The following is a 14,244-nucleotide window of genomic DNA, read 5'->3' on the forward strand; positions in this document are numbered from 1 at the left end:
GATAGATCCATTAGAGGAGGAGAGTCAGCCAGTTACTGGCTTAATGACGGACATCTCTCCAGATTAACCACCTTCTGTCAGTCAATGTACCAGATCTTTGTTCTCAAGGCATATCTTATCTTGTTCATGCCTGGAAATAGATCTAGCTTGATTGTCATAGGTGTTGAAAAGTGCAATGTCATTTGATGCTAAAATTGTCAAGAATGCACTTTTATGTGAATATACTGTGTACTTGTAAACTGCTACTCATTTATTTACACGTGAGAGCTAGTCACTATAGCACACACAAAGTGCAGGTTCAATCCCAGCTTTGGACAGGAAATTTGTGAATTCCACTGAGGAGACTTGTGAGGCCGTTTGCCCAGTTTTTGTTGAAGACTGAAGAAAACCCCACCAATATGGTGTGCACATCTGTAGACCCGCCGTTAGTAACTTGCCAAAAACTTGGTGATTTACCCTGTGCACTTGAGTCTCCTCAACCCATAATACAGACTGCCATCACATAAGTAAAAAAAATTTGAGTATGATATTAAACAACAATCAGATAAATACATAAATTTATTTAAATGTGTATTGGGTTTACTAGTCTTAGTGAAGACTTAATTACACAAACCTGTACATAAACCAAAAATACTTGCAAGAGACTTAGATTGCAAGAACTTTTTACTTACTGTATTTAATCATACTGTTTTGTGTTGATTTCAATGGGAATCTCAAATAAATTCCCTTAGATTTTGATTTAATTGGGTATTTGATAAGCGTTGGAGGAAATGCTTCTTGTTTTCTTGACTGTACAAACAGATTTTGATTATCGGCCTCTAGCCATAAGCTGCTGTGAAACTCTCAAAGTCCTGGATGGTCATATTATTTCTGAGAAAGAAAGGTAAGCAAATGAGTCAGACAGTTATAGGCATAGTCTTCCTTTATGTGGCCTAATGGTTAGAGTGTTTGCCTAGAAGTCAGATCAAACCAGGGTTAGTTCGCCCCAAAGAGTTTAAAAATGGTAATTCCTGCTGCAGTTAGAACTTTGATCAAGGAAACCTGACTGGTTGGCCCGATGTCAGTATAATGCGACTGGGTGGCGTGATACTTTAGTGGCAGCAGCACTTTGGCTTCTTGGACTCGTCCCATCGCAAGGAGACACAGTATATGTATACACACATTATGACTTCTTGTCATCATATGACTGAAAAATTGTTAAGTACATACATACATAAATACATCCCCACCCCACTTAGCTTCTCGGCATGCCTCAGTATACTTGGCAAAGGGCAGGGTCTGGTGAGCCTGGTGTCAGTATACTGGGCGTCATCACTATCCTTCAGTGAGACAGCACTATCAAGGTGCATATCTGTAGAACCACTGTGAGATGGTTTTGTTTTGGTTAAATATTGAACATTAGACCAGACACATCCAAACCAGATCATCTCTTGTCTAGTGACTATAGCTCAGACAGCAATGAGTGCAGCCGTAGAAAGAGTCTGTAGCTGATCACAGATATTGTATCAAGTGGAGAGAGTTGATTGTTTTACAATGTATCGGTCACTTTTAAAGACCATCATTAAAAATATGTGTGTTGAGTGTGACCTGACTTACCCTCCAAACAAACAGTCCTACTCCGTGAAAAAAAACAACAAAAGTTTATTTCTTTAAAATCCCTCTTTTTTTTTTCATTATCCAGAATAAAAAGATGAAAAAAAGAAATATTACCCACGCACTATTTTTTTGATAGTGTCCCAACACAGAATTTTCAAAGAATGGTGAAATGGAATATAAGAAGTGTACTTCATTTTCAGATTAAAGACAGAGTGGCTGTACAGCAACAGGAAACAGACTGCATCTGAGAAGGCTGACACCAGGGTGAGGTGAACACTGGGAAGTTTGACCTGTCATAAGCAGGTCATTAATGAGGGGTTATGATATGACGTATATCAGTTCGTCCATCCATCCATCCATCCATAAACTTTTTGTCTCATTGTGTGATATATTGATTTTACATGTTGCATGTTGTTAACACTGCAGAACTGCATGCTTCAGTTATTCATTCATTTGATTGGTGCTTTAGGCCATACTGAAAGAACATTTCACTTATACGACGGCAGCCAGCATTATGGTGGGTGGAAATCGGGCAGATTACAGTTAGAACTCTTAAACGTGTAGTGCCAGTGTATATGCATACATCTGCCAGTAGTTCGGAAGCCTATTGAAATGCCTCCTGACAAGGTTTATCTTGAGGCTCCGAAATTCTGCTTACCACCTTAACAGATTCAATAGCAGAGTTGTCTGTCATTGATCAGTCACCTGAGAATAATAGTACATGGACTGTGACGCCCTCTTGATAATTCTTCGTATTAAACTTAAGTCACAAAGAACAGCAATTCATCTTAGGATTTATATTTCATGTTGTAAAAACAGAAGTACGGAAGCCAACATAGTAGAGTTTATTGTTTCGCAAGAGTAGTGACATTGGTTTTTGACAAGGGGCCGGGCTTCACAGCCACAGTGGATTACTCACACCACTCCTGTTTCCTCCCACTCATAAACTTGATAAAGTGAAAATATTATTGGAGATTATGTTAAGTAAATAAATATAAAGGCTAATTTGTCAAGATAACTCTCATGAAAAAATCAATGATGAGCAGAACGGTTACATTTATAGTTTTAAGTTAAGATATATTTGTTTTTTTGATCATTAGTCAAGATACCTCTGTAGAAATGGTGAAAAGAAAAGATACCTGTGCAAATTTTTGCTTTAGGTTATAGTCATAATCATGTACATTAATTCTTATAAATTGTTAATATGATCTCTGTTGTGATGTCTGTGAGTCTGGTAGTTTGGCAGTTTGATACATTATTACTGGTACAGGGTCACAGGCAACATCAGGGCGGGTGTGATCAGTCAATCAACCAATCAACAGCAATACATGCATTTGACTGATGCAGAAAATAATAAGTCAAAGCTGGCAGTTTTCAGGGAAGAAGAGTCATATAAAGTGACTGGGTGTGCTCTCCTTGTACAGTGTATATGAAGACGTGAAGACTTCCAAACCAACTGAGCATAGGCAGCTTTATACTGCATGGTGTTCAATATTGCAGAGCACTACGAGAGTGCCAGTGCTTGTTATAACTTTCTCTAGACTTCCGTATTTCTGTACTCTACTAAATGTACTCAAGCACAGGCATACAGAGCAAGTGAAAGTTTTTTTTTACATTGTTTTTAAGCAGGGTTACATGATGTATTCTACAATATTTCAGTCATTTCTCACAATTTTATTTTCCAATCTTATTTAATTGTGCACAGTAGGTTACAGTAAATGTGAACACTGCTAAGATTTATGCATATTGGCTCAGTTTCATTTTAACATTATAATTACCAATTTAGACAAAGATGATGCCAAAATTAGAAACATAACCAGTAACAACTTTACTGAATTTTCAGCTTGTTTCACTCCATTGGAAATCTAAACCAGCGATATCAGGTTTTCAGGTAGTTCCTCTCATTGTTCAGTCATTGTGTTAAAGGAACCAATGTTGGTATACCTGCTGATTGTGAACAGGCCCACCCCTCTGTACCCTCCTTAGAGCTCCAGCCAACAATGATGGCTCCCAACCACTGATAGATTTGTCCAGTATAAATCATTGATTTAACTAGGTTCTTACTGAGGGACATGTCTGTACTTGACCTGGCTAGCCTAAAGTGTACTACATTCTCTGAAGTCTTACTATCCTGGGGTAATAGTGGGGCTCTTTGGAGGTACCAGCATGTGGTCTATCTACTGAAGTGAATTTACATGGGATTATTGACATCTGATGAGTTGTGTAAAGTTTACAGCAAGGTTTCTACCCAAACAGTAAGCATTTTCATGTAATCTGTGTTTTTTGTCCCAGAGGAGGGATGTTGTCACTGTGGAACATACCTATAACAGCACACGTTCGCATCCACATTTTGAGTTTGTAGATGATTGAGTGATGATACTTCAGGAGAACTTCTACAGTTTTTCTAATCTGTGAAAGTCTTAATGTCTATGTACCATTTGCTTATAGTGCTGCAGGTACATACACCCAGTTTGTAAAGTAAATTGGATGAATTATTGTCTTTCGAAAATATTTTTCATGGTATTTCAAAATATATAATTATGTTTAGCGTAAGTGTGTTCATTGTTCTTTTATAACATTTATATGGTATTGGTACATATATACAAGCCTGGTTATGTAATTCTTTCAATTCTGTTGAATGGATTGTTAGTCAAAGCTCATTGTTCTACGCAGGTTATAATAAAATCTAATAAGCAAGTGTGATATTTACTGATATGAAATATTAGTTTTACTTCTTAAGGAAATCATCACATTCTCTTTTGTTTCTGTTTGGGTATAAATATATCTCTAATATCAGAATTTTAATACCTCTATGCCAATTAATTACTGGTTTCAGTTTGATTATGTGTGAATATGGCTGTGTTGATGGTACTACTAGGTATGGTATATGCTATAATGTGCACTGTACCGGTACCCACTCATAAATGAAATAGTTCACATGTAAAGTGGGAAAGCTGTAAATACATGTTTTGTTGATTGTTCAGTATTTGTTACCTCCCGATGAGCAGGAAAGTGTTCTGTAAGTTGTAACATGCAGGTACTGTACAGCATGTAAGCTGTGTTACATAAACATTAACCCAGTTCTACAGGTTACACATGTACAGTCCTCATACAAATCACAGTATATCTGAATTGGCTGAGACTAATATAAACAGTTATAAGGGGTAAAAATTAAGAAAATGATGTTTTGTAACACATGGTTTTGTTAGGCTTGGGTTTGGCCAATCAAGATTGAGGTTTGTTAAGAGCCAAGCTCAAAAGGTGCAGAACTGTCTGCTAGGCTATGTCCTATGAAAGAAATATGCTGTAGTACAACACAATGAACATCCATGTTTATGTGTACATTCAGAATGAAAGTCTTACAACCTTACGTAAACCTTTTCTGTTAGCCTGTGTGGTATAGAAATAATGTGGATTTTTTTTGTCTATTCATGACATCATAGTGCACGAATTAGGCCCAGCTTAATTCTTTTATTTGGTTATCAGGAGTAGATTATAACCAGCTGGTTATTATGCTTATTTTACAATAGCCAAGCAACCCACGCACAGCGTTGGTTCACAGAAGATCTTAGATGTTCTTCTACTTCCACTGTTCTTAAGGACCCTGGTTGTAAAAAGCCAATTTGTGTGGCCATACAGTTGGTCCTGAAGTTGGATTTTTTTTGGAGACAACTACCTACCTGTAGAAGTGTATATCTATAGGTATCTATGTAGGGTGCATGGGACTTGTGGGAAAGTGTGTGAGTTACTTGCCATAGGCCAGCAACTATCAACTCCTTGCTGTTGTATATGACATGAAAACGTCTTCAATATGGTGTTTAAACAATTTAAGAATTAATTTTATGTGAAGAACATTTTGTAAGTGAATTTGATAGGTCAGAAAGTGGCAGTTATGTTACCTGTCATAGTGGCACAACATGTCACATGATGGTGCATGCAATGCTAGTCTTGCACAGTACTTGTACTTGTCACAGCATTGGGGCAGTACCAGTCACAGCATTAGGGCAGTACCAGTCACAGGATTGGGCAGTACCAGTCACAGCATTGGGGCAGTACCAGTCACAACATTGGGCAGTACCAGTCACAGCATTGGGCAGTACCAGTCACAACATTGAGGCAGTACCAGTCACAGCATTGGGCAGTTCCAGTCACAGCATTGGGGCAGTACCAGTCACAACATGAGGCAGTACCAGTCACAGCATTGGGCAGTACCAGTCACAGCATTAGGCAGTACCAGTCACAGCATTGGGCAGTACCAGTCACAGCGTGGTGCAAACTGTGCTTGTCTCAGTGTTTTGGCAGTAGGCCTTGATCACAGTTGTCACTATGATTAACACAGCTTTTTATTGGCAATCCTTGTCATTCTTTCTGTGTTCATGTAATTTTTTTTTTTTCACCATCAGCCCAAGTCTGCACAGTCCAATGGGATTTCACACGTGGGACTGATAGAGCAGTTGTCCGACGTCAAGGGGAGACCAGCCACAGCTCCTGTTTCTTACAACCACTCTATACACGGTGAGTGGCTGCATGCTTCGTTGATCTCCCGCAGTAGCTGGGAAGGAATGACAGCAACCCGCGGATGGTCATGGTGTGGGTGTTTCCATGGGCTCAGCCCGGTTTCTTTCCACCATAATGCTGGCCGTCATCGAATAAGTGAAATATTCTTGAGTACTGAGTAAAACACCAATGAAATAAATAAATGAATAAATAAATAAATATATATACATGTCTTTGTGATGAGAAAAATAATGCACAACACAATTACCACTGATTGGCTGGTTTATGATATGGGGAAGTCTGCTAAGCTAGGTTATTAACACTGCACTCGTGTGTGAAAAAGACTGAAGGTAAAATCAATGGTCTGCTATCATGTCTGATGCATCGGCCAATCAGAAGGGAGTCTGTGGCTTTTAGGATATCCTGCCACTTTGAGCATTTATAAAGAGTAAGACGTAAGTTCCACATTGAGCATTTATACATTTTGAATGATTCTTGAAAAGATTCCATTGTATCTGGCTTATTGTCATGTCTTTTTTTTTTTACATTACGCCAATCTTTTTCTCAGAACTTATTGTTATTTGTCCTTTTTAAGGCAACACATTTGATTCTCAGCAAGAGTCTGTTGAGCTGGCGGTGGTCCATGGAGACAGTACTGGTCATGTGACAGGAGCAGATGTCCCTGCGAGAGGAAAGCCAAGAGCAGCATGGAGTAAGGACATCTAGTCTATATCTTTCACTCATTTGCCTAGAAATATACTTTACGCCTTTCCAATATCATTGGAAACAGTTTACTGCTTCTCTTTGCATGATTCTGCCCTGATTTTGAACTTCATATACTTTCTTTGTTCTGTTTTGGATTGTGTTAAGCGTAGTTTTGGAAATTGGCCTCGCAGTTATTTTCCTGGAACGCCCATGTTGGTTGACAGCTGGTTGACAAATGTCTGTTTCGGGTTTTTGATATGGTGTGACTGGGTATGACATCAGTGTTTGGTGTCAGTGCACTATGACCAGATAGGACATCATGTCAGGAGTCATTTACACTGTGACTGAGTTGGACATTATGCCTGGTGTCAGTACACTGTGAGCCTGGGGGGCCTCCGTGGCTCAGTTGGATAGTGCGCTAGCGAAGCGTAATGACCCAGGAGTCTCCCACTAATGCGGTCGCTGTGAGTTCAAGTCTGGCTTCCTCTCTGGCCGTATGTGGGAAGGTCTGTCAGCAACCTGTGGATGGTCGTGAGTTTCCCCCGGGCTCTGCCTGATTTCCTCCCACCATAATGCTGGCCGCCGTCGTATAAGTGAAATATTCTTGAGTACGGCGTAAAACACCAATCGAATCAATTCAATCAACTGTGAGCCTGTGACTGAGTGGGGTGTCATGCCTAGTGTCCGTTATGTGGCGTTCCAGTCACAGAGGGGAGAGAGAGAAAGATGTGATATGACCAGAAAAGCAGCCACAAGCTTACTGATAAGAAACTGAGTTTGTCGTGAAGTTGATTTGGTAGAATTTTGAACATTATGAGACTTAGAATCTGAACAATACCACACAAGCAGCATGTGTGCTTAGAATGTAGTAATGGCATAGTTCATCAGTGTCTTTCACTTGGAACACTTTTTATTGAGTCTGTAGTGAATGGGTGTGTTGTTGTTACACAACAGGTAATCAGGAAGGAGCAGTGACATTGGCCATCTCTCCTCAGACAGGCACAGGACTTCAGACTGCATCAGCAGGTGAGCTTATTTGTCTGATTTGTGCAGTTATATGTCTCATGTCGATCACAGGAAGAATAGGGGTTTTTTTGCAGTGTGAAAATTCTTCTGTGATAAGGATTTAAACCACAAAGGTGGGGTCCTCGGTACTTAAACTGTCATTATTTTTTCTTTGTTTTTTTTCCTGCTCAAAGGCTTTAAATAAATAAAATATAACAGACATTTGATTATTCCCTTATCTAAAACTTTTTTGTGCTTTTAAGTCATGAAGTGTAAAAATCAATGGTGATGTCAGCCTCTTTAAATATGCAAATAGAGTATACATATAAAGAGAGTTTTTTAGGGGGGGGGGGGAAGTTCTGTCACTTTCTATTGTGGAAATATTTTTGTGCTACAAAAGTGTGCTAAATTATATACATGGCTCAGGAGATCTGGACAAGTGCCAAAGACATGTGATGGTGAATGTGTACTTAGAATATCGACTGGGCTAAACAGTGGTCACTCCAGTGCCAACCTCTATGCTGAATATATTTTGAGAGGTGTGTAAATTGACTATAGGTCATGGTATGTCAGTGCTCACCTTAGGGCAAGCCACTGGGTTATTTCTATTTTGCCAGCCGTGACCTCAAAGTACATTTTAGTTCTTATAATTTACTTGGTTCACAGACCATAGCACTTACCTCTAGTCCTCAGCTTTATTAGGGTGAACAAACATTTTCTGATGCCAGTGCGGCTGTTGTTGAGGTTTTGGATTTTTGCCACTTTGTATCTGAATCTAGCCCAAATAGGAACACCATCATATAAATATATTTTGTGTGTTAAGAGGTGAAAGGGTAAAGGTCATAGGTGAGCACTTCTCAGGGAACTGTGTCTGTGAAATGAGTTCTGGTATCACAGATATTGTTGATATCACAGTCAATGGACAGAACTCAGGCTCAGACCGGCTCATGATGTTGATTCGAAGGATTGTATCAAGCAATGAGAAAGGTAGGAATTAGTACCTAGCTTGTCCGTGAGGTGATAAATGAGACCAAGAAGGTCTTGGAGACATGAAGTGCTGGGGAAATATGGTAGCAGGTTATAAAAAAAAAAAAAAACCTCATCCAAAGAACGGAACATCAAAATGTAGCGCACCAGTGTCTAATAGGAGTGGGTGGGACATGAGCCAGCACTTCTGCTTAAACTCTGATTCTACATCAGCTAAACCAATGTTTGTATGTCTGCCTGTCATTCAAGTTCAGTACAACTGGGATAATAGCCCTGGAAAATCTGTTGCTTTGGGCCTTTATTTTACTTTTACTTATCTGATACCTATTTGATTCAAGTAGTGTTTGACTGGAAACGCCAGTGCCCAGGTTTTATTTTTTTCTATTTTTGCAGTTTTTTTTTCAGAAACTACAATGTTGATCAGTTAATAACCCAAAAATTATAACATTATAACAAAAATTATAACCCATTAAAATGCAAACTTTTTTTGGATTCAACATGGTTTATGTGAGTTGGTTGAGTTTTTTTTTCTGTATTTTTTTGTGATTTTTTATTAATTGGATGAGCACTAAACTAGTATATTTTATCTCCTTTTTGAGTTTTATGTAGTACTGTAACAAACAAAGGAACAAGGCTGGTTTTGTGCCTGGTTTGACTGTTTGACTGGGTGATCTGTCTGGCTGTGGTACACACCAGATCATTGTCTCGTAATCAGGCTGAAATTTGTGTAATAAAGTGATAATAACTATCAGCTTCCTGCTGCCATCTGTGTAACGTTGACAGGTTGCTTTGTTACAAGGCTCTTCCTCTACTATACACCTGTTGCACATGTGTACTTTAATTAGGGATTATTTACCTTCATATAAACAGATGATCATATGCTAAATCTTGTTGTCTATTTTAAAATATTATCTGTCTAATTATCTAATATTTTTTTTGACCAGCCCCAATAGTTTGGGGTGCAGTAGATCCAGGGTCAATCCTGGGTCGAGTCACATCTAAGACCTTAAAAGAGGAAGTTGTAGCTTCCTCACTTGGCATTCAGCGTTAAGGGGATAGTGCAATGACTGGTTGACCTGTGTAATCAGTATAATGGTTCAGGCAGGGCGCCTTACTTGCCTTTGGTAAGTCCTCTCAGGGAAGCAGCACTAGACAAAAGAGCGGTGGAAATCCATCCTGCAAGAAGGAGGTACATTACAAGCACATGCTTCATCGTAATGTAACTGGAAAAATTGTAAATTACGATGTTAAACCCTCAGCATTCACACACTTTAATATTTTCTGCACGTTTTACAGTATTTTAAGAGCCTAGTCCATTGGTTCATGGATTCCCTTATGTGATATGTTGATGTACTCATTTTGTACATAAGCTTTGAGATTGGTTGGTCATGTTCCCAGCTTAGCTTCCACATTAACCACTCTGAACCATTACATTCACTCACCTGGAACTCGGTCCTGTCACCTGAGCTCTCCAAAGTGCCAATGCTGTACGCCACAAAAGAGGTGTCCCGTGATCTTAAACTAATTCTGAATTCATATCACCTCATTATATGAGAATAGTAAAGGCCATAACTTCGCAAATAATGCAAATGTAACAGATGCACCCCCTGGGACGGCATCAGAACTTTGCAAGCCACCGTTTTCAAATCATGTGACTCGGTTGCTAGAGGGGACTCAGCTGCTCTTCCCAAAATTAAAATCATCTTTTTACAAAATATAAGAGATTATAGTTCATTTCTGTTCATTATTAACACACAAATTGAAGCTAAGACTCCCAAACAATTTGTCATTCACCCTGTATATGGTGTACATCTCATTGGTTTCAATGAAATAATTCCACCAGTTTATTCCAACTCTAGTTGAAAATGGTGGTTAGCGAAGTTTGGCTTGCTGCCGCTGTAACATACATTTGTGACGTTATGGTCTTTATTATTCACAAATAAGTAGATGATGTGAAGTAAGAATTACTGAAGGATTACAGAAAACATTGTTTTTGTATCGTACATCTTTGACATGTTGAGGGCAGCATGCTCAAAAACACAGAGTTCCAGGTCAGTGTATGGAAGAGTACAAATCAGTATTTCTGAAAGCTAAGCTGGGAAGAATGAAACAGACCTCAGATCTACTACCATCCATAACACCAGACAAAAATGTCCCCCAAACTGTTTTCATCTATATTTAAGAACTTTTACTGTGCCATAAAAAAGGATTTAAGTATATGTACAGTAAAATATGGTGACCTTTTTATGACATGATCTAAGTGATGTAACGTCACATCCTGATCGTTTTCATTGTAAGAATGTATCATCATAGGAAGAAATCCTTAGAAATGTATTTTTGTAAGACACATGGAGTCATTCTTGAACTAGACAATATTTTTTCTGAACTGTTGGCTCTAACTATTCTGAAAAATTGTGGGGCAGTGTGGGGAATGCAATATGGTTCATGTGCTTTGCAAGAGGAGATAAAAACGTGTTACATTACTTGTCTGCGTCTGTGCATGTTTTAATGGGTGATTCAAGTATGTAACATTGGTGTATTAAATCTCATGATTTGTGATGACATGTCTACTGGGTGTACGTTACATACTTGTGCAATGTGTATGCACATGTTCAGAATGGGCCACTGTGTCATGGTGTCTTTTGAGGGTATAAGGCTAATTAAACATGTCATATTAGAATGTAACAAATGCTATGCTAGGATTTACTGCAGTGGTCCTTGGTCTAGGATTTACGGCAGTGGTTTTTGGTCTAGGATTTACGGCAGTGGTCCTTGGTCTAGGATTTACTGCAGTTGTCCTTGGTCTAGGATTTGCTGCAGTGGTGCTTGGTCTAGGATTCACAGCAGTGATCCTTGGTCTAGGATTTACTGCAGTGGTCCTTGGTCTAGGATTTACTGCAGTGGTCCTTGGTCTAGGATTCACAGCAGTGGTCCTTGGTCTAGGATTTGCTGCAGTGGTCCTTGGTCTAGGATTTACTGCAGTGGTCCTTGGTCTAGGATTTACTGCAGTGGTCCTTGGTCTCGGATTTACTGCAGTGGTCCTTGGTCTAGGATTTACTGCAGTGGTCCTTGGTCTAGGATTCAGAGCTGTGGTCCTTGGTCTAGGATTTACTGCAGTGGTCCTTGTTCTAGGATTTACTGCAGTGGTGCTTGGTCTAGGATTTGCTGTAGTGGTCCTTGGTCTAGGATTTACTGCCGTGGTCCTTGGTCTAGGATTTACTGCAGTGGTGCTTGGTCTAGGATTTGCTGCAGTGGTCCCTGGGCTAGGATTTACGGCAGTGATCCTTGGTCTAGGATTCACAGCAGTGGTCCTTGGTCTAGGATTTGCTGCAGTGGTCCTTGGTCTAGGATTTGCTGCAGTGGTGCTTGGTCTAGGATTTACTGCCGTGGTCCTTGGTCTAGGATTTACTGCAGTGGTCCTTGGTCTAGGATTTGCTGCAGTGGTCCTTGGTCTAGGATTTACTGCAGTGGTCCTTGGTCTAGGATTTACTGCCGTGGTCCTTGGTCTAGGATTTGCTGCAGTGGTCCTTGGTCTAGGATTTACTGCAGCGGTCCTTGGTCTAGGATTTACTGCCGTGGTCCTTGGTATGGTTCCTATTTGGCTGATTTAATTATCTCATTCTCATCTGGGTATTTCAGTTAACAGACAAAGCTGACCTTATTTGTCCGTGTGTCACATGTACATATAGATTTAACAAGGTTGCTTATCTAAAGATAAATGAGGTAGTTGATAATATTTGTCCGTGTATAAGTCTTTTAGAATTGCAAGCAGTTATAATTAGCTGAAGTTGTGATTCCAGCTATGGAGGTTGTTTATATCAGCTACATGCAGATATGAGGTGACATTTTCCCTCTGTACTGAGGTCAGTACCTGCCTGTCCACAAGAGGATTTGCCTCTAATCCAGCCTGACACAAAGGCCAGATACAGCATTGATAATGTTGTGCAGATTTTCAGTATTGAGCTCATAACAGACTCAAACAAAACACTGTCAAAGCGGCAATAGTGGATATTTTTACCAAAAACTCAGTATTCACTAATCAAAACTAATTTCTTGTACGTGCCAAGAATAGATAAAATTGCCTCTGAATTAGGACTGTTAGACTCATGCCTTTACTACTCATAGTATTAAAATGACTCCAAAATTTGAAAAGGTTGTAATTTTAGGAACTTTATTATCAGTTTTGAATGGCAGGACATACACATGTTGACAAGGCTGATATTTTTGCAAGGTTATTCCAAAATAATAGCAAAAATTCAGTTGGATTTGCGTTGATCAATTTTTTGCTAAAAAAATCTCCATTATATCGTCTTTAAAGTAGATATCTACTTACTGAGAGTGTAATTACTTGAAGTGTAATAAAGCTCTTCACCCTGCTCCCGCTACCCTCCCCTCAGGGCAGTATAACAAACAATACCAGGTATGTTACTCATGCTGAGCTAATACGTCCATATGTATACAAAGGGAAAATATGTCATGTGTATTTATAATACAATGCACCTGACCATCATTAATCCCCTCTCATTATTGGATCATCAAAATCCCACCCCACACAATTCAAGCCACTGACATATTTAGCCTAGACCTCAGCCCATTCTCTGTTGTCAGTTTGTTTTGATTGGGTCATGGCTACAATTGTATGCTGATTGGCCCTGCTTTTGGTGCCTTCTGTCAGTATTCTGTTAGACTTGGCAGAGTGCCAGGGCTGGCAGAGCTCCAGTGATTCCAACTCAATACTTGGTAGTGGCAGGATCTCAGGTGTGATTATATAGGACTGGTAGAGGGAGCCACGCCACATTATTGTGTGTATGTGTTTACCTGAGGGGAATAGTATGTCTGAAGCTGTGGTGTTGATAAGCGAGGTATGTACAAATATACTGGTGAACAAAAACAAAATATTGTTGTAAGGCAAGGAATTTTTCTTGATGTTTACCTTTCTAGGTCATTTTGGCTTTGTTATAAAGGTAAGGTACCCTTGGTCAGCTGTGTGTGGGATAGGTCAAACCAGTATCATGAACTATTCAGTGACAAAAAGAAATCATTGTCTTTGTGAGCAAGAGCTTAATATTTATGTTGTTAGGTCCTCGAATCTGTTTGCATAAAGTTGCATACCTGGGTTGTTTAGGGTACCCTAGTATACATGTAATTGCCATGATCTGCAGGTAAATCCTGGTCACACCCTGGCTGAACAGTCTACACTGGCTGAACAGTCTTCACACTGGCTTATGTGGATCGCTGCATATAACTCTTGATAAATGAAGTGATATGTTGAAGAAATAAGATGTGTGCAAGGCATGATAACATGTCATAATTAATAAGCTTACTATTGTCCTGGCTGACTGTGACAGTTAAAGCAAGCACCTGCTGTGGCTGTCAATCTGAACCAATGAGGTGAAGGGATGTGGTTTTGCTTTGAGCAATCAGGTTTCCTCTGTCTCTAAACCTGACTGTAGT

General features: G+C 39.5%; 1 protein-coding gene across 1 annotated transcript in view; it reads left to right on the forward strand.

Moving 5' to 3' along the window:
- LOC135461889 (uncharacterized) overlaps window positions 1-14,244 on the forward strand; it is a 36,210-nt gene that overhangs the window by 6,685 nt on the left and 15,281 nt on the right. Inside the window, exons 8-12 of the mRNA XM_064739167.1 lie at window positions 799-883; window positions 1,797-1,860; window positions 6,000-6,111; window positions 6,689-6,805; window positions 7,753-7,824. Coding sequence (XP_064595237.1) covers window positions 799-883; window positions 1,797-1,860; window positions 6,000-6,111; window positions 6,689-6,805; window positions 7,753-7,824 — 450 coding nt within the window. The remainder of the gene's footprint in view (window positions 1-798; window positions 884-1,796; window positions 1,861-5,999; window positions 6,112-6,688; window positions 6,806-7,752; window positions 7,825-14,244) is intronic.

The sequence above is a fragment of the Liolophura sinensis genome, chromosome 1 (assembly GCF_032854445.1).
Source record: "Liolophura sinensis isolate JHLJ2023 chromosome 1, CUHK_Ljap_v2, whole genome shotgun sequence".
Taxonomy (NCBI): domain Eukaryota; kingdom Metazoa; phylum Mollusca; class Polyplacophora; order Chitonida; family Chitonidae; genus Liolophura; species Liolophura sinensis.